At 50.0% G+C, this 21,417-nt stretch overlaps 1 protein-coding gene across 1 annotated transcript; it reads right to left on the minus strand.

The window, feature by feature from the left end:
* Positions 1 to 7,658: 7,658 nt before the first annotated feature.
* FARSA (phenylalanyl-tRNA synthetase subunit alpha) lies at positions 7,659 to 14,005 on the minus strand. The gene is made up of 13 exons (XM_075547856.1): positions 13,834 to 14,005; positions 11,490 to 11,627; positions 11,300 to 11,398; positions 11,091 to 11,209; positions 10,454 to 10,546; positions 10,233 to 10,361; positions 10,032 to 10,147; positions 9,415 to 9,499; positions 9,216 to 9,315; positions 8,946 to 9,114; positions 8,766 to 8,843; positions 8,540 to 8,654; positions 7,659 to 8,042 (listed from the first exon to the last, which is right to left on the minus strand). The coding sequence occupies exons 1-13, from the start codon at positions 13,978 to 13,980 to the stop codon at positions 7,904 to 7,906; spliced, it is 1,527 nt and encodes a 508-aa protein (XP_075403971.1). The 5' UTR covers positions 13,981 to 14,005; the 3' UTR covers positions 7,659 to 7,903.
* Positions 14,006 to 21,417: the final 7,412 nt, after the last annotated feature.

Genomic DNA, 21,417 nt, shown 5'->3' on the forward strand with positions numbered 1-21,417 from the left:
CGGCCTGCGCTCTGGCCCCGCCCCTTCGCGGGGATTGCGCGCGCAGCGGGGCGGAGCCGGCAGTTAAGCGGCCGTTGGGCTGCCCTGAGGCTGCGGGCGGGTGTGGCTTCCCAGCCGCCTGGTGCGGAGGAGTGGGTGGCTGCGTGTTGGAGGGCTCAGGGCTCGATCCGCTGACCCTCGGGCCTCGGGAGTCTAATAGGCATTCTTTACATCTCAGTTCATCAGCTATGCTTGCCTTGGGGAGTCTTCTCAGTGAGACACTGGGAGCCATGCCCTCCCCTGGTTTCCTCCTGGCGCTCTGTGGCCCGCAGTTTGCATTGATCACCTTGATTCAGAATCAGCTGTAAATTAGAAGCTTCCGTAAAGCTGGCCCTAACAGGGTGGAGTCCATATGTCCTAAGAATTATTCATAATCATGCTAATGATCGTATTTATCACAAAAAGAGCCACAAGCTGGATTAGCAAAACAAAAAGTAACCTGCGGGAAAAAATTGGGGAACAGTGATGATTCAGTGGTAGAATTCTCACTTTTCATGCAGGATGCCCAGGTTCGATTCCTGCGTGGATTCCTTGTGTGTGCGTAGGATCGTGGAGAACTGGCGGTACAGTGGTGTAAGGCATTGGGCTGCTAACTGCAGGTTCAGCAGTTCGAAACCACAAGCCACTCTGGAGTAAGCTAAGGGCTTTCTACTCCCCTAAAAAGTTTCGGTCTCTGGAGGAGGGAACAGTAGAACTGATTGTGATGATGTATATACAACTCTTTTCAAAGGCGATTTAACTGGAAGTGTATGATACGTGAATATTCTATCAAGAAAACTACTAAAAAAGAAAAACCGAATGACCTCTGGTTGCCATGGGTGAAGGAGGAAGAGTTTTTGCTTAGGGGGCATTGAGTTTATGTTAATGGTGGTGGAATCATTTGGGCAAGGATATCAATAATGGTTATACTACACAAAAAGTATGACCGGTGGCACATGTAGGAGTTGTTGAATTGGAGAACGTTTTGTTGTGAATATCTTTGCCACAATAAAAACATTAACTACACGAATAACAATGAGTACAAGGGAGAAGAAAATGTTGGTGATAACGCGTGTACAACTCTTCTTGATAGGACTGAACTAGTGAATTGCATAGGTGGATGAAGTACCAATAAAAGTTTAGAAAAAAAGACAGTTTCAGAAACTCACAGTTCTATCCTGTCCCATAGGGTCACTAATGAGTCGGCACCGACTCGATGGCAATGAGTTTCAGGTCTTGTTGGTTTTTCTTCTGGTTGATAGAGGCTAGTGTAGGGCTATGGTGGCTGAACAAGTTTCATCGCAGTTTTCAGACCGATGGACTAGGAAGAAAGGCCTGGAGATGCACTTGTGAATGTCAGCCAAGAAAAGTCGCCCTATGGACACACGGCTCTGAGCTGTAACCCATGCATAGATGGTACAGGGCTAGGAAGCACTTTATTTCATTGTGCATGGGGCCAGCGTGAGTTATGGGCCAGATCCACCACAGCTCACAATACTCAGAATTTACAAGGGACTGTGCAGCTCAATAATAGGGCAAGTAAGCCAACTAAAGCTAGAAAGGGGACTTTGTCTTATACCTTGGACATGTAATCCGAAGAGACCAGTCCTTAGGAAGGACATCATGCTTGATAAAGTAGAGGGACAGTGACAAACAGGAAGACGACGAGATGGATGGACAGAGTGACTGCAACAACGGACTCAAACCTAAAACCGACTGTGAGGCTGGTGCAGGACTGGGCAACGTTTCAGTCTGATGTACATAGGATGGCTGTGATTCAGAGCTGACTCTAAGGCACCACCAATAGGAAGACTTGAATAAGTGTGTGCAAAGACCCCGAGGCAGGAGCATGCTCAGTGTCTCAGGAGACTGGGCATGAAGGGTGAATGGAGACCAGGGAGAGGCAGTGGGAGGTAAAATGGGGCATGACTTGGCAGGAGGCAAGGCAAGGATTTTGCCGATTTTGTTTCAGCTGACTAGGAAGTCACTGCAGGTTGGGTTACCGCCCCTTTCTGGGACATGTCTCAAGATGCCACCTGGAAGCAGGAGAGATCCACTCAGGTCACTCAGGCACTTTCCCAGGCCTGCCCTTCAGCTACTCACAGTCCAGCCGAGAGCTGCACACCCATTCTGGAGGATTTGGGTTTGAATCTGGGCTCTGTCTCAGAGTGGAGGAAGCATGAGATTATCACTCCCTCTCAAACCCATTCCTCTATTCATGGAACTGATACACTCTATGAGGGCTTCGAGGATAAAATCCATGCCATATAGATATGAAAATGATAATTTATAATTTATCAAAGGGGCCACGAGGGTGGGGAGGGGAAGAGGGGCTGGCACCAAGGGCACAATAGAAAATAAATGTATAGGAGGCCTGGTAGGGCGTGATCAAGGGCAATGTACCCAAGAGGAATTACTGAAATCCAAATGAAGGCTGAGCATGATAGTGGGACAAGAGGAAAGTAAAAGGAAATAGAGGAAAGAACTAGGAGGCAAAGGGCATTTATAGAGGTCTAAATACAGGCATGTGCATATGTAAACATTTATATATGACGATGGGGAAAGAGATCTATGTGCATATATTTATAGGTTTAGTATTAAGGTAGCAGATGGACATTGAGTCTCAAGTACTCCCTCAATGCAAGAATACTTTGTTCTATTAAACTGACATTCCATGATGCTCACCTTCCCGACATGATCACTGAAGACATAAGCAAATGTGGTGAAAAAAGCTGAGGTGCCCAACTATCAAAAGATATATCATCTGGAGTCTTAAAGGCTTGAAGATAAACAAGCTGCCATTTAGCTGAGAAGCAACAAAGCCCACATGGAACAAGCACACCAGCCTGTGTGATCATGAAGTGTTGACGGGATCAGGTATCAGGTATTAAAGAACAAAAAAATCAAATCATTGTGAATGAGGGGCAGTGGAGAGTGGAGACCCAAAGCCCATCTGAGTGGAGACCCAAAGCCCATCTGTAGGCAACTGGACATCCCCTTACAAAAGGGTTGTGGGGAGAAGACAAGTCAGGGTGCAGTGTAGCAACAATGAAACATACAACTTTCCTCTAGTTCTTTAATTTTTCCTCTCCCCAACTATCATGATCCCAATTCTGCCTTACAAATCCAGCTAGACCAGAGGATGTGCAGTTACAGATAAGAGCTGGAAACACAGGGAATCCAAGACAGATAAACTCCTCAGGACCAATAATAAGAGTAGTAATACCAGGAGGGTAAGGGGAAAGTGGAGTAGAAATAGGGAACCAATCACAAGGATCTACATATAACTCCCTCCCTGGGGGACGGACAACAGAAAAGTGGGTGAAGGGAGACATCAGACAATATGGTAAAATTATAATTTATAAATTATCAAGGGTTCATGAGGGAGGGGGCAGGGCAAGAGGGGAAAAACAAGGAGCTGATACCAAGGGCTCAAATAGAAAGCAAATGTTTTGAGAATGATGGCAACACATGTACAAATGTGCTTGACACAATGGATGTAAGAATTGTGATAAAAGTTGTATGAGCCCCCAATAAAATGTTGGTTTTTAAAAAATCATTTCACTAGGGCCTCATACGACTCTAATCACAATCCATACATATATAAATTGTGTCAAGCACATCTGTACATTCATCGCCATCATCCTCAAAATATTTGCTCTCCACTTGAGCCCCTGGCATCAGCTTATTTTCCCCCCTCCCTTCCTGCTCCCCCCTCCCTCATGAACCCTTGATAATTTATAAATTATTTTGTTTGACGTCTATCTCCCTTCACTCACTTTTCTGTTGTCCATCCCCCAGGAAGGAGGTTATATGTAGATCCTTGTAATTGGTTCTCCCTTTCTACCCCACTCTCCCAGTATCACCACTGGTCCTGAAAGAATCAGCTGTCCTGGATCCCTGTGTTTCCAGTTCCTATGTGTACCAGTGTACATCCTCTGATCTAGCCAGATTTGTAAGGTAGAATTGGGATCATGATAATGGGTGGGGGCGAGGGGAGGAAGCATTTAGAAACTAGGAAAGTTGTATGTTTCACTGTTGCTACACTACACCCTGAATGGCTCATCTCTTGGTCAAGATGGATGGACAGTTCAGTCAATGGGTTTAAATAGCAATGATTTTGCTAGAGGTATGGGACCAGACAGACCATTGTATGCAGGGTCAGTGTGAGTTAGAATCTGATGGCATCATCATCCACCAGTAATAAGATGCTGGCTGACCTTAGACACGCCTGACTTAGTTAGCAGCTACACATATATGTAACCCATGTGCCAGGGCTCCTTAGCTGCCTAGACATCTCTGAGTTGTTTGCAGGTTTGTGTGTGCACACGTCCAACCAACACACACATACACACACACGTTTCAGGATTTTGATGTGCTATCAATTGTATGAATTTTGCATACATGCCATACAAAGCCACGTTTGGTCAGATACATTCACGCAGTAAAAATGAAGCTTCTTAATAGCCACTGAACTGAGGAGTGGGCTAGCCTCGGGGTGGGTCCCTGAAGGACAAGCACCTTGGGCTTCAAACCTGTCAGCCAGGTAGAAATGAGGACCCAAGAAAAGAAAATGTGGGCAACTGCTCAGATGTGACAAAGGGGACGGGACACGTGTGTGGGGGGGGAGGGGTGACAAATTAGTTTCTTTTTCCATCTTTTTAAAATGCTTACTGGACATTTGGTAGGCTTTTCGGTGACATGCGTTTCTGTTGGATTGCCTTTTTCTTAGAGTTCATAGTATATTTGGGCTTTAAGCGTAACCGTTACGGATGTTTTCCGTCTTTTCCCAATGTGGGAGGCCCGGTGCTAGAGTGGGTTAACTGCAAGATGAAGCTTTCTGTTCCCACAGACCCACTCTCGGAAGTCCACAGGGCAATGCCACCCTGCCTTCCAGGGTCACAGTGAGTAGGAAAGGACTCAATGGTAGTTTTTACCTCCCAATGTGGCTTCCCTCTGGACCCTTAATGTGTTGGAAGTTCTTCATTTGCATCAATGCCCAATCTCCCCAACTTTTTCAAGTCATACTTTTGTTGAAGGTTCACACGGTTCAGGCTCCACTCCTACAATTTCTACACAAGTTGGTGACACCTGTCCCATTCTTTAGCGTGTGAACATTCTCATCTGTTTCAACGGTCTCCTTTCCTCCTTCCATTCACACTTGGGGAGTTTTAAATCGTTGGCTGATGTACCTGCTCTTAGCCCCTCACAGCTACCTGTATCTTTTCCACCCCCACACCTTGCAAGGTTTCAAGTTTTTGGCTGACTAGCCCGACTATCACGTTAATGCCCTTAGATTTATCCACTGATGGTGCAGTGGGCTAACCCCAAGGTCAGCAGTTCAAAGTCCCCCACTGCCCTGGGGGAGAAAGATGAGGCTGCTTGTTTCCATAAAGAATTGGTCTCAGAAACCCCCGGAACAGTTTTAATCTTGCTCCAGGGGTGCTATGAGTCAGAAATGGACGTGATGGCAGAGGCTTGGTTGGGTCTTCAGTCCCTACACCAGTACGGGCACCCAGAAGGTGCATCTCAGTTGCAGGAAGCTATCCTCTTGTGCATCGTTAGTCTTTATTTGAAATATAGATTTGACCTTAAGGGTCTCAGGCGAGCTCAGCCTAGGTCTGAGGGGGCCGAAGGCTTACTGGGTATCACCAGGACCTTGAAATCGTCCAAATGCTGAAAGAGGGGGAGTTGGGGGGGAAGGAAGTGGTGTTAACAAACCCAGGGACAAGGGAACAAGTGATTCAAAACGGTGGTGAGGGTGTAGGCAGCCTGGTAGGGCGTGATCAAGGGTAATGTTTTAACTGAGAGGAATTACTGAAACCCAAGTGAAGGCTGAGCATGATAGTGGGACAAGAGGAAAAAGGAAATTGAAGAGCTAGGAGGCAAAGGGCATTTATAGAGGTCTAAATAAAGGCAGGTACATATGTAATATATGAGGATGGGAAATAGATTTATGTGCATATATTTATAGGTTTAGTATTAAGGTAGCAGATGGACATTGGGCCTTCACTCACGTACTCCTTCAATGCAAGGACTTTATTAAACTGGCATTCCATGATGCTCACCTTCCCGACATGACGGATGAAGACAAAGTGGGTGTATTAGCAAATGTAGTGAAGCTGATGGTAACTAGCTATCAAAAGAGATAGCACCTTCTGTGATGGCTTAGTGGCTCCCGATTGGGCCGTGATCTGCAGGGCCCAAAGTTCAAAACCAGCAGCTACTCACAGGGTTTTCTACTCGAGGGGGAAAACGAGTAGTCAATATTAAGGGCTCAAGTAGAAGGCAAATGTTTTGAGAATGATGATTGCAACAAATGTACAAATGTGCTTGACACAATGGATGTATGGATTGTGATAAGAATTGTACGAGCCCCCAATAAAATGATTAAAAAATAAATAAAAAGATATAGCATCTGGCTATATATAGCAAAGACTTGAAGGTAAACAAGCGGCCATCTAGCTGAGAAACAACAAAGCCCACATGGAAGAAGCACACCAGTCTGTGTGATCACGAGGTGTCCAAGGGATGAGGTATCAGGCATCAAAGAACAAAAAGTCATACCATTGTGAATGAGGGTGTATGTGTGGTGGAGAACCAAATCCCATGTGTAGGCAACTGGACATCCGCTTACAGAAAGAAGGGTTGTGGGGAGAAGAGCCAGTCAGGGTGCAATGTAGCAAGGATGAAGCATACAACTTTCCTCTAGTTCCTAAATGCTTTCCCCTTCCCCCCACTATCATGATCCCAATTCTACTTTACAAATCTGGCTAGACCAGAGGATGTACCCTGGTACATACAGGAACTGGAAACACAGGGAATCCAGGACGGATGATCCCTTCAGGACCAGTGGTGAGAGTAGTGATACCGGGAGGGTGGGGTAGAGAGGGGGAACCAATGATAAGGATCTACATATAAGCTTCTTCCTGGGGGAAGGACAACAGAAAAGTGGGTGAAGGGAGACATAGGACAGTGTAAGATATGACAAAATAATAATTTATAAATAATCAAGGGTTCATGAGGGAGGGGGGATAGGGAGGGAGGTGGAAAAATGAGGAGCTGATGCCAGGGGCTTACGTGGAGAGCAAATGTTTTGAGAATGATGAGGGTAACGAATGTACAAATGTGCTTTATACAACTGTTGTATGCAGAGATTGTGATGAGTTGTCTGAGTCCCCAATAAAATGATTAGAAAAAAAAAGAAAGAAATTGTCCAACTGCAAGCTACCACGGAGGATGTGGGATGAGCATCCCGGTGGCTATGACCGGCTTTAAGATCTTTCCACAAACCAAGGTTGGGATGTGGCATCTTGTTCCACGTGGTCGGTGGGCTCTACTCCACTCTGCTGGCTTGGTGTTGCTGAGAAAATCGTTGCTGAAAAGAGCAGTTTCTCCCTTCCCATCCAGACGCCCACCACTCCCAAGCATTGCCCTCCAGAGGGGGCGAGAGACTGTTGCTTTCCCCTAAAATAGGAGCTGCAGCAGTGGGTGAGGGGTACATGCTCCTCCCAGGGCTCCCACAAATCCAAGACCCCCAACCCACCACCCCTTACACTCAGTACCAGCACCTAGACTGGCCAACACCAAGGGGCAGGTCGAGCGTCTAAGACCCCTGCCCTCAATGGAAAGGCACCAGATGAGTGTGACAGCCCAGTTTATTAGCCAGTGGCCAACCTGCGGCCCACCCTTGTTGGGGAGCAGATCGTGAAGGTCAATGGATCTTGCTCCTGCTCCCCTGGGGGAGGTGGGGAAGAAGAGGTAGTGGGGTTTGGGGGCTGGCCTCACAGAGGCCCCATAAATAGAAGGAGTTAACTATGGAGAGATTCATAGGAGGTGAGCAGGAGGGAGATGGGAGGAAGGTGGGCTGTCCTGGGGGCCCACGTCATGCAGCCTCCTGCATCTGGGCATGCGCTGGCTCGGTGTCCAGGCGGCAGAGGGGACTGTCGTACACCATCTGCAGGTTCACCTTGTGGCCCACCAGCTCCCGGATGTTGTTGATGCCATACTTGATCATAGTGGGGCTGGGGTGGGGGACAGGGCAGAGTTGACCTCTAGGCCAGGTCCCATTCTTTCTCTGCTCACAGCTCCCCAGGCCCCCACCGTGCCTCCTCCTCTCAGCTACCAGGCCCTGCCTGCTCTATTGGTCCCTCTCTTCTGGCCCAGCCCTGGCCAACTCGCTGTCCTTCCTTGGCACAAGGCCGTACCTTCCCCAGATAGCCACAGGGTGGATTCTTACTTCCCTCCAGGCTCAGCTGCCTCTTCTGGGGGAGGGGGGCTTCTCCAACCACACCTGCCTCCTCCTTACTTCCATGGGCCACACCCTAGATTTCATCTGTGGGATCTGCTGGTCTATCTTGCTAAGTTCCTCACTCCACTGGAACGTCAGCACCACCTCGGCCTGGGCACCAGGCCAGGGCAGAGCAGCACCCCCACAAGCATGCTGAATGAACAGATGCCACTGAAGCCCCAGGCAGGCAGGCAGGCAGGTGAGGGATACGCGGCTAGCTCAGGCACTCACCGCTCCAGGGAGAGGCCCCATGCGATGACCGAGACGTTTTCCGGGAGCCCCATGGGCAGCAGCATCTCCGGGCGGAAGAGCCCGGAGTTCCCGACCTCCACCCACTTCTTCAGGCCTGAAAAGGGGATAGAAAGGGCACTTGGGGACAGTGTCAGGCCTGGCGTGGGGATCAGGTGGGCTGTGGCGTCGGTAGTCAGCAGGCGGCCAAGCCCTCCCCTGCTAGTACCTTGGTGGTAGCTGAACACCTCCATGCTAGGCTCCGTGTAGGGGTTGTAGGCCGGTTTGAAGCGTAACTGGGTGATGCCTGGGAAAGAGGGGGGTGGGGAGCAGGAGGCCGAGATGAGGCTGGCCATCAAGGCAGCCTGTGTGCCTGGCCAAGGCTGCCCACCCGCGCTGGCCTGCTCACCCAGCTTGTTGAAGAACTCCCGCAGGACGCCCATGAGGTGGCCTAGGGTGAGCCCGTGGTCTGCCACAACCCCCTCGATCTGGTGGAACTCGGCCAGGTGCGTGGCGTCCAGGGTTTCGTTCCGGAACACGCGGTCGATGGAGAAGTACTTGGCCGGGGTGAAGGGCTTCTGGGAACGACAGCCAGGCCCGCCCGGTGGGGGGTTAGAGCAGCAGGTGCAGGTGACGCTCTCCGAGCCCCCAACACCCGTCTGCATGGGCCAGGACGCACCTTCTGGGCAAGGCGGTGGAGCATGCGGGCGCTCGCTGACGTGGTGTGTGTGCGCAGCAGGTTTTTCCGGGCCTCATCCAGTTTCCAGGGGTACTTGTACCTTCAGGAGGGGACGTGGGGAAGTCTATCCTGGGCTCTTGGACACCACCCACCCCACCTGTCCTCCCTCCCACCACGTCTGGCCCGGGGCCTGCCTCACCCTTGCGAGCCATAGCCGCCTTGAGAGTGGGTCCGCTTGACCCGGTGAACGTAATCCATCGGGAGCTGCAGTGCCTCGGCGGGATCTGACGGTAGCAGAGCAACGACAGGCTGGTCAACAAGCATCTACCTGCAGGGGCCGATGCCACTGACTTCACGGAGGACAGATGGCGACCCTGCAGCTCAGGCCCTCGCTCCTAGAGCGGCCAGAACCTGTTTCAGGAACAGGCCCCCTCTGGCCACAACCCTGATGGCTCCCACTGCACTCCCACCGAGACACCAGCCTCAAAAGCCCTAGACAGGGTCCCTGTCAGCCGTAACTGACTCTGTGGTGGTGGGTTTGGTTTGTTAGGGCAAAGCCATGAAAGATACATGGTGAGATATGACACCAAAGGAGGCAGAAAGCACCGCCCAGACAAAGGCCCCGAGGCCCTGGTGTGTTGAAAGAAAAGAACAGGGTGGTGGAGAGAGGCGCTCAGAGTCTGAGGGGACCAGCTGGCTAGGCCTTGTGAGCCCCCAGGAAGCTCTGCCACTGAAGGGTGTCAGGCGGGGGGTGGGGGAGAGCCCCATGAGATTGCCTGTAAAAGCAGCAGGCCCATTCCTGCAGGGCCCACCCACCTCGCAGGAAGAAGGTGTCATGCTGGTCTCGGGCCGGGTGCTGCTGGGGCTGGAAGAGCGCATCGAAGTTCCAGAAAGAGCTCTCGATGAAGTTGTCTGTGGGCATCTCGGTGAAGCTGGTGGGAGATGTAGCCTGACTGCCCTGCCCTGTCCAGTTTCTGCCCCTGCCCGGCAGGGCCCTGCCACTGGCCCCACGCTCACCCCATCTCCAGGAAGATCTGCCGGAACTGGGTGCGGACTTTGAGCAGGGGGTGCAGGTGGCCGCTGTGGGGCAGCACACCGTGGGCTGAGAAGTTGTAGGGCTTGAAGGACAGGTTCCTCCAGGAGCCGCTGTGGGGAGAATGCACGTGCCAGGTTGGATGAGAGCTGCACGCCCCCACCCCTGCTCCGTTGGGCCTCCCTTTCCTGGGCGGCCCCCTCACCTGGCGATCATCTCGGGGCTCAGATCCGTCTCCTGCTTGGAGATGCTGGTGCTGAAGGCACTGCCTTTGCTCACCCAGTATGTCTTCAGGACCCTGTGGCCGGAACAGGGGAGTGGGTGCCAAGGCTGCACCCCCTAAGAGGTCTTGCCCAGTCCCCCTCACTGATCACAATGCCCCACTCCCCAACAAGTCATTTAGCTTTGTTTCCTTGCCAGCACTTGGCACCACGTGAAATCCTTTTTCCTGACTCCCTCCTTCCAGCTCCTCAGGCTCATTCACTCAGCAGACACTGGTTGAGAGCACGCTGCGCCGCCAGGGCATGAGGCTCAAGCCCTCAGCACAGAGTGGGAACACTGCCGCCACCACCACGGGGCAGCCTGGAAAGGGATCACACTGGGCCAGGCAGTCCTGCTCCAGCTGCCCCTCAAGAACGGGAGCTTTTTGGTTGTAGATAAGGGCAGAGAAGCCTAGAGACACAGGTAGACTTGGCCGAGACACATAGCCAGCAGGTGGTACAGCGGGCTGTGCTCTTATCACTCTTACTACAGGACCTCTGGGGCTTTGGAGGAGAGGGGAGCCCCAAGCCCTCCCCGTCCCCCCAGCTGTGGGCCCTCACAGGTGACACCGGCCCACTCACACTTCAGACAGGAGCTTTCTCTTCCGGAGCTCACTCCTCTCCTTCTCGCCCAACTTGTCAGCCTCCCCACTCTGGACCAGGCGGAGCCGCCGCTGCACCTCATCCTCCACGCTGTTCGCCTGCAGCGAGGAGGGGCCGGGGTGGCTGTGAGGGCCAGGGCCTGGCTGCTTCCCGCCCTCCTGCTCACCCGCCCACCTGCACAGACTCACCACTCGGAACACACGGGGCCCGTCGGCTGCGCTCTTGTCCACGCGGACCCACTTGTTGGACATGGCCTTGCTGAAGCCCACTTTGCTGCTGGGCAGTCGCTAGGGGAGAGGCTGCCATCATTGGTGGGGCCCCAGGGCTGCCCCCACCCCTACCCCTACCCAGGGCCTTGTCCAGGTCCCAGGCCCTTACCATGAGTTCACTTTGAGCCAGACCCTCTGGGGGGATGCTGTGGAACACGCGGGCCTCATGGCTGCCCTCCCGGGCAATCTCCTCACCCTCGGCGGTGAGCTCCCAGCGCTTGGAGGAACGCAGCTCAGCCTCAATGACCTGCAGGGAGATGCAGAGTGGGGTGTGTGTGTGTGTGTGTGTGTGTGTGTGTGTGTGTGTGTGTGTAGGGGTGCACAGGCAGGGGCAGGGTTCAGAACCAGGCACACCTTGTTACTGGGGACAAGACTCAGTGTCAGCTGCTTGTGCTCACATCGCCGCTGAGTCACCTGTGGCATTCCTCTTGCTGAGCAGAAGTTACAAGGAGAGCCCAGTCTCCTGCCCCAGTGAGATCCAGTTCTAAGCTGGCGACTGGCAGAGAACAAATTCCTACTGCTATCTTTTGAGTCTGTGACAATCTTGAAGGTCTCAGGTGAACTGATTTGTGTTAGCGCCTCGGTGTTCCAAGTGTCAGGGACAGTCCCTGGGACAAACCAGGAGCCTGAGGTTCCCGGATGAGGGCAGGGCCAAGGTTAAGGAGACAGCAGCAGGGTCGGGGGACCCAACAGGTCCTCGTGCCTCAGTTCTAACCCTAGCTCTGTTCCTCACTCACTGTGCAACTCCAGGAAATCTGCCTATCCTACCTGAGTTTCCTCCTCCTGAAGAGATGGATAACGATAGGCTCTCCTTCGGAGCACTACTGCGGAGAACAGGGAATGTTTTCTTTACAGCTCTTCCAACAATCCGCACATCCATCGAGTCAAGCACATTTGGTTGCCATCATCCTTTTCAAAACCTTTTCTTTCTACTTGAGCCCCTGGTATCAGCTCCTCATGTTTTTCCTCCCTCCTCCCCCCAATAGAAAAACCTTTTGAAGGCTTTCTGAGACTCAGCCTTTACAGAGGTAGACTGCCTTGTCTCCCCCCCCCCCCTTGGATCGGCTGGTTTGAACTCCTAGCCTGATTAGGAGACCAACAGGTGACCTGGTGAGTCACCAACCAAAAAAGACATCACTGCCATTGAGATGACTCTGACTCATAGTGACCCTGTAGGTCAGAGGAGAACTGCCCTATGTGCATTTTGGGGGCTCTCACACTCCACAGGAGACAGCCTCATTTCTCTCCCTCAGAGCAGCTGGTGGATTTGAACTGCCCATCTGTCAGTTAGCCGCTTACTGCAAAACCCATTACGACACCAGCTCTCCATGCGCTGTGCCACCAGGGTTTCCGTAATGCCTAAGTGCCTGTGAACACGGAAAGGGGCTTAATGGACACTATGTTCTCTAAAACTAAGACAGCTTCTCATTAGCGGTAGAGTCATTTGGTTGAACCACATCAAATTGTCACCACTGAATCCTGTGACACACATAAGGTCACTATCCCTGTACTAGGGTACTGTCATCCTGCACGCACGCACACGCCCCAGCTTTGCTTCTTTCTTCGGGTCGATGACCCTCTTGGACTGTGGGGCACCCGGAGGAGCTCAGGCTCCAAAGTAGAGGGGTCCAATGTCAAAGGCAGTCTTCCCTGACCCTTTGGAGACCAAATTACTGAACGATGCTGCCACGCAGCAGTTGCCACAGCCACAACATTGAGGAGACACATGCCATTGTCCTCGGGTTGGGTAAAGGACAGAGAAAGCTGAGATCACACAGAACACAGACCTGTCTCCTGGCCTCAGGGGTCCAGCCAGCCACCGATGGGTCCAGCCAGCCCTATGTGTCTCCTGTCTGGCCCTTCTGCTCTGTCTCAGCTGCCTCTTGCTGCCAGCCACTGTCCCCTCCACCTTGAGGATGTGCCAGACTCTGCCCACCCCCCCACTTCCAGTCCTGCCCTGGCACATCCTGCCCAAAAGTGGCTTGGACAGCTCCTGAAGCCTGCTTGTGCTTCCTGGCTCCCCGATACCCGGGGTGGCAGATACAGATTCTGCCAGGAGTACTGCCTCTCGATTCTGCCGCTGCGTGGCAATCTCCTACCATTGATGGCTTCGCATCAGTGCGGATCCGGGGCTGCTGCCACCTCTCCAGGAGTCGCCCAGACCTTTACAAGCTGGGTCGACCGCCACTTCTGGGGTCTCTGTGCTCTCGCCACCACTCTGGTCATGTGAGCATATCCACCATCCGACTGGACCCTTCGGGACGACATGCTCCCCTCCCCCGAGGCCAAACCTGCCTCAGTGCACAGTTGTTGCATTCGCATGAGCGTGGAAGGCCAAGGGCCACACTGCTTCCAGACACTCCGCTCCCCGGCGCGCACCCCGGCCTGCACACATCCCCCGGGCCTCGGGGGCCACGCCACGGAAGGTGTGCAGCGGCAAAGGGCCGGCTCACCTCGCCCAGCGCCTGCAGGCTCTTCACGGCGCCCACCACCGTCTGATGCTCCACGCCCAGCTCGGTCGCCAGCTGCGCGCTGTCCAGGCCGCCATCGGCCGCCTCCAGCCGCCGGAGCAGCTGCTCCGCCACGGGGCTGTCCGCCATCGCCGCTCCCAGCACGCTCGGCGAGTCCAGCAGCCGGAACCGGAACACACGCCGGAAGCGTGTGGCGCCCCCTGGAGGCCGAGTGGCGGTCCGATCGGCGCCCTCTTGGATGGGCCCACTAAGCGCAGGGCCTCTGTGCAGGCTGCCGGCCTTCCACCCTAAGGCGACCTTTGGTGGCTGGTTGACCAGAGAGGTCAACATGGTGACACAGCGTGATCCGGGGTCATCGTCCAGCCCGACCTCCGCTGGCTGTGTGACCTCGGACGTTGTGGTACCCTCTCTGAGCCGGCTGCCCGCCAGGGTGTTACCGCCACCTAGGAAGGCTTGTGCTGGGTAGGCTGTGTTCTCCTCAATTCTTTTTTTTTTTTAATAAATCTTTTTATTGGGGCTCATACAACTCTTAACACAATCCATACATACATCAATTGAGTAAAGCACCCTTAGACATTCGTTGCCCTCGTCTTTCTCAAAATTCGCCTTCCACTTGGGTTCCTGGCATCAGCTCGTTTTCCTTTTTTACCTCCCCCTCCCTCCCCGGTCCCCTCCCCCATGAACCCTTAATAGTTTATAAATAATTATCTTATCTTACACTGCTCGGCGTCTCCTCTCACCCACCTTCCCATTGCCCACCCCCCAGAGAGGAGGCTCCACGTAGGTCCCCAAGATTGGTTCTTGGTCGATTCTTTTTACACTTTTCCAAAGAGGCTGGACAGGAGCCATCCCTCCTTCCCTTGGAGGAAGAGGCTTGCTTGACTAAAGAGAACGAGACAAGTCAAAGCAGCCAGTAATCCTTCTGTGCCGGCCCAGCGCTAACTGCTCCGTGTAAATCTTCTGTTGCCGCTCCCAAACCTACAAAGTCGACGCTGACACCATTCCCATTTCACAGATGGGAACACCGAGACTCAGCAGGTGATATGACTTACCCAGTGAGTTGGTGAAGGCAGGGGCGGAAATGATAAAACCTGCCAGATTCTAACCTTTATATTGGAGCTTAAAGTCTGAGCACTATGTTTACAGAGGGCTACCAAAACAAAAACAAAAACCCAGCTTCAGTTCACAGTTTACATGGCAGGCCGAAGTCCATGTTTGAGTCTCCACATAGGTTCAGCCGCCATTGGCGTCTGTGTAAGAGCTTTGGCTGCATGCTGGGCTGCTCACTGCAAGGTCAGTAATTCAAACCCACTAGCCCTCCTCAGGAGAAACACCAGGCTCTCTGCTCCCATAAAAACTCAACCTGCCAGTCAGGGTACAGTGTACCAATGATGAAACATACAACTTTCCTCTAGTTTCTAAATGCTTCCTACCCCCACTATCAAGATCCCAATTCTACCTTACAAATCTGGCTAGACCAGAAGATGTACACTGGTACAGATAGCAACTGGAAACAGGGAATCCAGGACGGATGATCCCTTCAGGATCAACGCTGTGAGTGGTGGTACCGGGAGGGTAGGGTAGAAAGGGGAAACTGATTTCAGGGATCTACATATAACCTCCATCCTGGGGGACGGACAACAGAAAAGTGGGTGAAGGGACACATCAGACAGTGTAAGACATGACAAAATAATAATAATATAAATTGTCAAGGGTTCATGAGGGAGGGGGTAGCTGGAGGGAGAAAATGAGCTGTTATCAAGGGCTCAAGTAGAAAGCAAATGTTTTAAGAATGATGATGGCAACAAATGTACAAATTTGCTTGACACAATGGATGTATGCATGCATTGTGATAAGAGTTGTAAGAGCCCCCAATAAAATAATTACAAAAACAAAACAAACTCACAACCCACTGCAATGATCGATGTAAAACACCCCTACCCCCAGGGTGACATGGGTAAATGGAGACAACGGACAGTGTAAGTTATGAAAACAATAATAATTTAAAATGTATTAAGAGTTCATGAGGGTGGGAGGGTGAGATAAAAAAAAAAGAGGAGCTGATACCAAGGGCTCAAGTAGAAAGAAAATGTTTTGAAAAGGATGATGGAAACCTATGTACAAATGTGCTTGAAACAATGGTAGTATGGAATGTTATAAGAGCTGTAAGAGCCCCCAGTAAAATGATTTATTAAAATAAATAAACAAACTCAACCTCGGAAACCCACAGGGGGCAGTTCTGTTCTGTCCTATAGGTTTGAAATGAGATGAAATTCATTCAGTAAATCAATAGCAATAAGGCCTTTTTATTTCTTCTTCTTCCCACACCTTAGTGGTTGTGTGAGGTAAATGTTGGATTGTGAACCACAGGGTTGGCAGTTCAAATCCACCAGCTACTCCTATAGAGAAAGAAGTCTTCTGTTCCCATCAAGATAGACAAAGACTCCGAAACCATGTGTCTGAATTGCCTCGGTGACAGTGGGATTGCTTTGATTCTTGGTTTTGTTTTGTTTTCTCCCATAGGACACCCTCTGTTCTCTGAGATCATTATCAGAACCAACCGCAACAAAACTCATTGCTCTTGAAGGGATTTCAAATCATAGCAACTCTTCAGAACTGCCTTATAGTGCTTCCTAGACGCAGAAGAGGAAGACTGTTGAGAAGATAGACTGATCAAGACTGCAACAATGGGCTCAAACATAACAATGATTGGGCGATGGCCCAAGACCAGGCAGTGTTTGGTCTGTTGTACACAGGGTTGCTATGAGTTAGAACAAGCTTGATGGTACATAACAACAACAACAACAACCACTATCTTTGACTGAAGCAGACTCCCACATACTTCTCCCACGCAACAGCTGGTTAATCTGAGCAGTCATACATAATCCAGATCCCAAAACCAACCTCTTGCCACGAAGTTGATTCCAACTCATAAAGACTCTATCTAGACGCTTCTGGGTGTATCTTTCCAAGAGCAAAAAGTCTTCATTTTCTCCCATGGAGCCGCTGGTGGTTTGGAACCTCTGACCTTAGGATGAAGTAGCCCAATGCCTCACCCACAGCACCATTTGTCAGATCAGGAGCTGTGTCGATCAGGGGTCAGGAAACTGTGGCTCTGAGCCCTGGGGGGGGGGGTTCTTCCAGTACATCTATGTGGTTCTGAAATAAAATTGGAAAGTAAAACGATCAGAGTTGCATTTATAGAAGTTTTAGAGGGTATTATTCTGATCATAGTGATTTCGTTTGTAAAAAATATTATTTTTAATCGTTTTTTCTTGGTTAGTTCTTTTTAAAATCATTTTATTGGGGGGTTCGTACAACTCTTATCACAATCCATACATCCTTCCATTGTGTCAAGCACATTTGTACATTTGTTGCCATCATCATTCTCAAAACATTTGCTTTCTACTTGAGCCCTTGGTATCAGCTCCTCCTTTTTCCCCTCCCTCCCTGCTACCCCTCCCTCATGAACCCTTGATAATTTATAAATTATAATTATTTTGTCATATCTTACACTGTCCAACATCCCCCTTTACCCACTTTTCTGTTGTCCATCCCCCAGGGAGGAGGTTATCTGTAGATCCTTGTAATCGGTTCCCCCTTTCTACCCCACCTTCCTGGTATTGCCACTCTCAGCACTGGTCCTGAAGGGATCCTCTTTCCTGGATTCCCTGTGCTTCCAGTTCCTATCTGTACCAGTGTACATTCTATGGTCTAGCCAGATTTGTAAGGTAGAATTTGGATCATGACAGTGGGTGGGGGTAGGGAGAGGAAGCATTTAGGAATTAGAGGAAAGTTGTATGTTTCACCGTTGCTACACTGCACCCTGACTGGGTTGTCTCCTTCCCACGGCCCTTCTGTAAGGAGATATCCAGTTGCCTAAAGATAGGTCTTGGTTCCCTAATCTGCACTCCCCTCATTCACAATGGTTTGATTTTTTTGTTCTTTGATGCCTGATACCTGATGTCTTTGACACCTCATGATCACACAGGCTGGTGTGCTTCTTCCATGTGGACTTTGTTGCTTCTCAACTAGAGGGCAGCTTGTTTAGCTTCAAGTCTTTAAGACTCCAGACACTGTATCTTTTGATAGCCAGGCACTATCAACTTTTTTAACCCCATTTGCTTATGCACCCCTTTTGTCTTCAGCAATAGTGCCAGGAAGGTGAGCATCATGGAATGCCAGTTTAATAAAACAAAGTACTAAAAAACAAAAAACAAAAAAAAACACAAAGTATTATTGCATTGAGGGAGTACGTGAGTAGAGGCCCACTGTCCATCTGCTACCTAATACTAAACATGAATATATGCTTATCGATCTATTACCCCATCCTTATATATAAATATATTTACATACATACATTCCTTTATTTAGACATCTATAAATACTCTTTGCCTCCTAACTCTTTCCTCTCTTTCCTTTACTTTCCTCTTGTCCCACTATTATGCTCAGCCTTCATTTGGGTTTCAGTAATTCCTCCCGGTTACATTACCCTTGATCAAGCCTACCAGGCCTCCTACAGCCTCCTCACTACCGATTTTGGATCACTTGTTGTTCCCTTGTCGCTGGGTTCGTTAACACCACTTCCTTTCTCCCACCTCCCCATTTCCCATGTACCGCCGGAAGCATTGGTCCTGTTGTTTTCTCCTCCAGATTGTTTATCCAGCCTATCTTATCTAGATATGCCAGCGGAAATAACATGCACAAAAAGTAGACAGAGCAAAGAAAAGAAAAACAAAAATACCAATGACCCCCCCCCCACCAAATAGCCTGTAAATAGTTCAAGGACTGTTTGTTGGCCTTTAGGAAGTGTTTTCAGGTCAAGTCTGATGGGGTCACGCCCTGGTCCCAAAGTCTATTTTTGGTACTCCCTGAGGACTTCCTTGCTCTGCTCCCCTTGCTGTTCTTTCCCACCCTTAGTGTTTAGCCTCGGCGTGGTGGGGTCTGATCGGGTGCAATTCCCACACTGTGTCTCCAGTGTTGTGTCCTGTAGGACTGTGGGTCAGTGAGGGATGTGAAAATATTTTTATGGCTCTCAAATAATTTTTAAACTGTTGCGAGGGACATGATTAGCGCGTCGGTTTCAAAAATTCGCGGCCCCCTCTTCTAGATCAGCACTTTCTTCTTGAAATGTAACGTGAGAAACAAATATAGTTTTAAATTTCTGGTAGCCATTGTGGGGAAAAAAAGAAAAAAAACAGGTAAAATGAGTTTTAACAGCTTATTGTTAAAATACCTCATATAGAGGGTTTAATAGTATATTATTTTTTATTTCATTTTGGGGGGTTATATATTCTTTTTTTAATTTTTTATATTTTTTTAATTGAGAGTTAATACATATTTCATATCATTCCACTGTTCAATCACATCAACAGTATTGTACAATTGCTACCACAATCAGTTTCAAAACATTCTTTTCCTTCTTGGACTCCTTGACATTGGCTCCCTTTGACCCTCCACCCCACCACTGCTGTACCCCCCTCCCTCCACACCCTTAGTTACTTACTGTCCCTATCGGCTCATCAGTCCTGGGTTTCAGATACTGGATATCAGAGAAATATATAAATGTAAAATACCTAATGAGATAACACATCTGAGATAAACAACAATATGAACAATCAAAAACATTATTTCATTTCTAGAGATAGGCTGTGTAAATATATATAGTAGGTTTCTTTAAAAAAAAAAATCCAGTGGGGGAGGAAGGGGAAAAAAAGAGAAGCTGATACCATGGGCTCAAGTAGAAAGAAAATTCTTTGGAAATGATGACGGCAACATATGTACAAATGTGCTCGATACAGTGCATGTTTAGATTGTTGTAAGAGCCCCAATAAAATGATTTATTAGAATAAAAAATAAATATGTATAATTTTAAAATTCCCTCCAGATGTCATATCCCTCAACCTGAATAATCATTTGAGTGGCTTGAAGGGGGGAGGAAAGAAAATAAGATTGAAAAAAGAAAGTAAGATTGAAATGGACTTGGGGGTCTTCCGTGAAAAACAAGTTCATCTCAAACAAAAAACAAAGCAGCGTAGTTTACTTCGCCCAAAACATCCAGATTATTGTTGTTTGAACGTGTATTCTAGTAAATCTAGTTGAGCTACTTCACATTCCCTTTTTGTTCACCTTAAGCTTCCGAATGTGATGTGTGTTTTACGCTGGCAAACCTGGGTCAGCGGGAGAAAGACGGGGCTGTCTACTCCCATAAACAGAGTCTCAGAAACTCACGGGGCGGTTCTATCCTGCCCTAGAGGGTCGCTCTGAGTCAGCCTCCACTCAAGGGCAGTGGTGTTTTTTTGAGTGAGTAACCCACCCCGGGTTACTCCCTCGAAATGCACAATGCAGGGAGACCCATATTCCAGAATTTGCACTTAAATCGCTGTGACATTGCTCACTCTTTCAGCGTCTTGGCATCTTCGACTGGGGTTAGGGTGACAATTCAGTGAAACCCTACACACCCCCACCAGCAGTCGTCGTCGATAGGGAGTGTGGATTGCAAGTCGGGCAAGCTCATCCACACTTCAGAAGAACCCTAGTTCTTCATTTGATCATCGCAGGCATTATGGGAATCTATGAAAGGGGTCCCTAGTAGCGCAGCAGGCTGAGAACTAGAGCGCTAACAGAACAGTTGGTGGTTTGAACCCACCAGCCATTCCGTGGGAGGAGGAAACTGTCTACTCCCAAAAGACCTAGAGTCTCTGAAACCCTATGGGGGAGTTCTACTCTGTCCTATCGCATTGCTGTGAACTGAGTGGCACTGGGTTTGGTTTGATTTTTTTCTCTGTTAAATGAGGTGTCTTATGTCCTCCAACCATGACCCTCCCTGGCTGGGGCATCAGGGAGATCCTCATAAAAAGTCAGAATATGTCTGTCCCTCGACGTCCTCCCCCTACTCTGGGTTTCTAAGCACTTGCTTGGCTTCAAGTTCATTCGCCCAAGAGTCCTTCATGCCTTCTGTCACACAGCAAATCATTCTGAAGCCGTTTCTTTGCCAGGTGGAACAGAGGCACTAGGGGGTGGTGAGCAGAAGCAGGGGCTACCTTCAGGCAGCAAGCACCAAGCCCTTGACTCTGAAGCCAGGCTGGGGGAGACCTGTGGTAATGACTCTGAACTTGGGCCTCCTGATGCGTGACTATGTAGGTGAAGTGGAAACTGACAGGAAAGGGGCAGGCACCTACTCCTTCAAGTTCTCATTCTTCCCTTTCCAGAGTCCTCACCACTAGAGGGGAGCAACTCCTCCCCCTCCTTGTCCCAGGGGTTCCCACCTTTCCCGTGTGGTTCCAGAGTCCACTGCCTTGTTCTCGGGGCCCATGTGCTGGAAAACCCTTACAAGGCCTTCCTCCTCCCAGCAACCTGGGAGCCAGGAGCCGTTAGCAGTCACATGCCTTTGGCTTCAGGAGAAGACTCTAGATTGGGGGGGGGGGGTTGTGTGTGTGTGTTCTGCCTGTAGGTGTGTGTGTGTTCTGCCTGAAGCCTTGGATCTTATCTTTCCTACCGGGCGGGCCTCTCTTTTTCCTCCCCAACCGCCCCCTGCCCCCTGGCCCTTAGCCGTTTAATTGCAAA

Source organism: Tenrec ecaudatus, chromosome 1, assembly GCF_050624435.1.
Source record: "Tenrec ecaudatus isolate mTenEca1 chromosome 1, mTenEca1.hap1, whole genome shotgun sequence".
In the NCBI taxonomy this organism is placed as follows: Eukaryota; Metazoa; Chordata; class Mammalia; order Afrosoricida; family Tenrecidae; genus Tenrec; species Tenrec ecaudatus.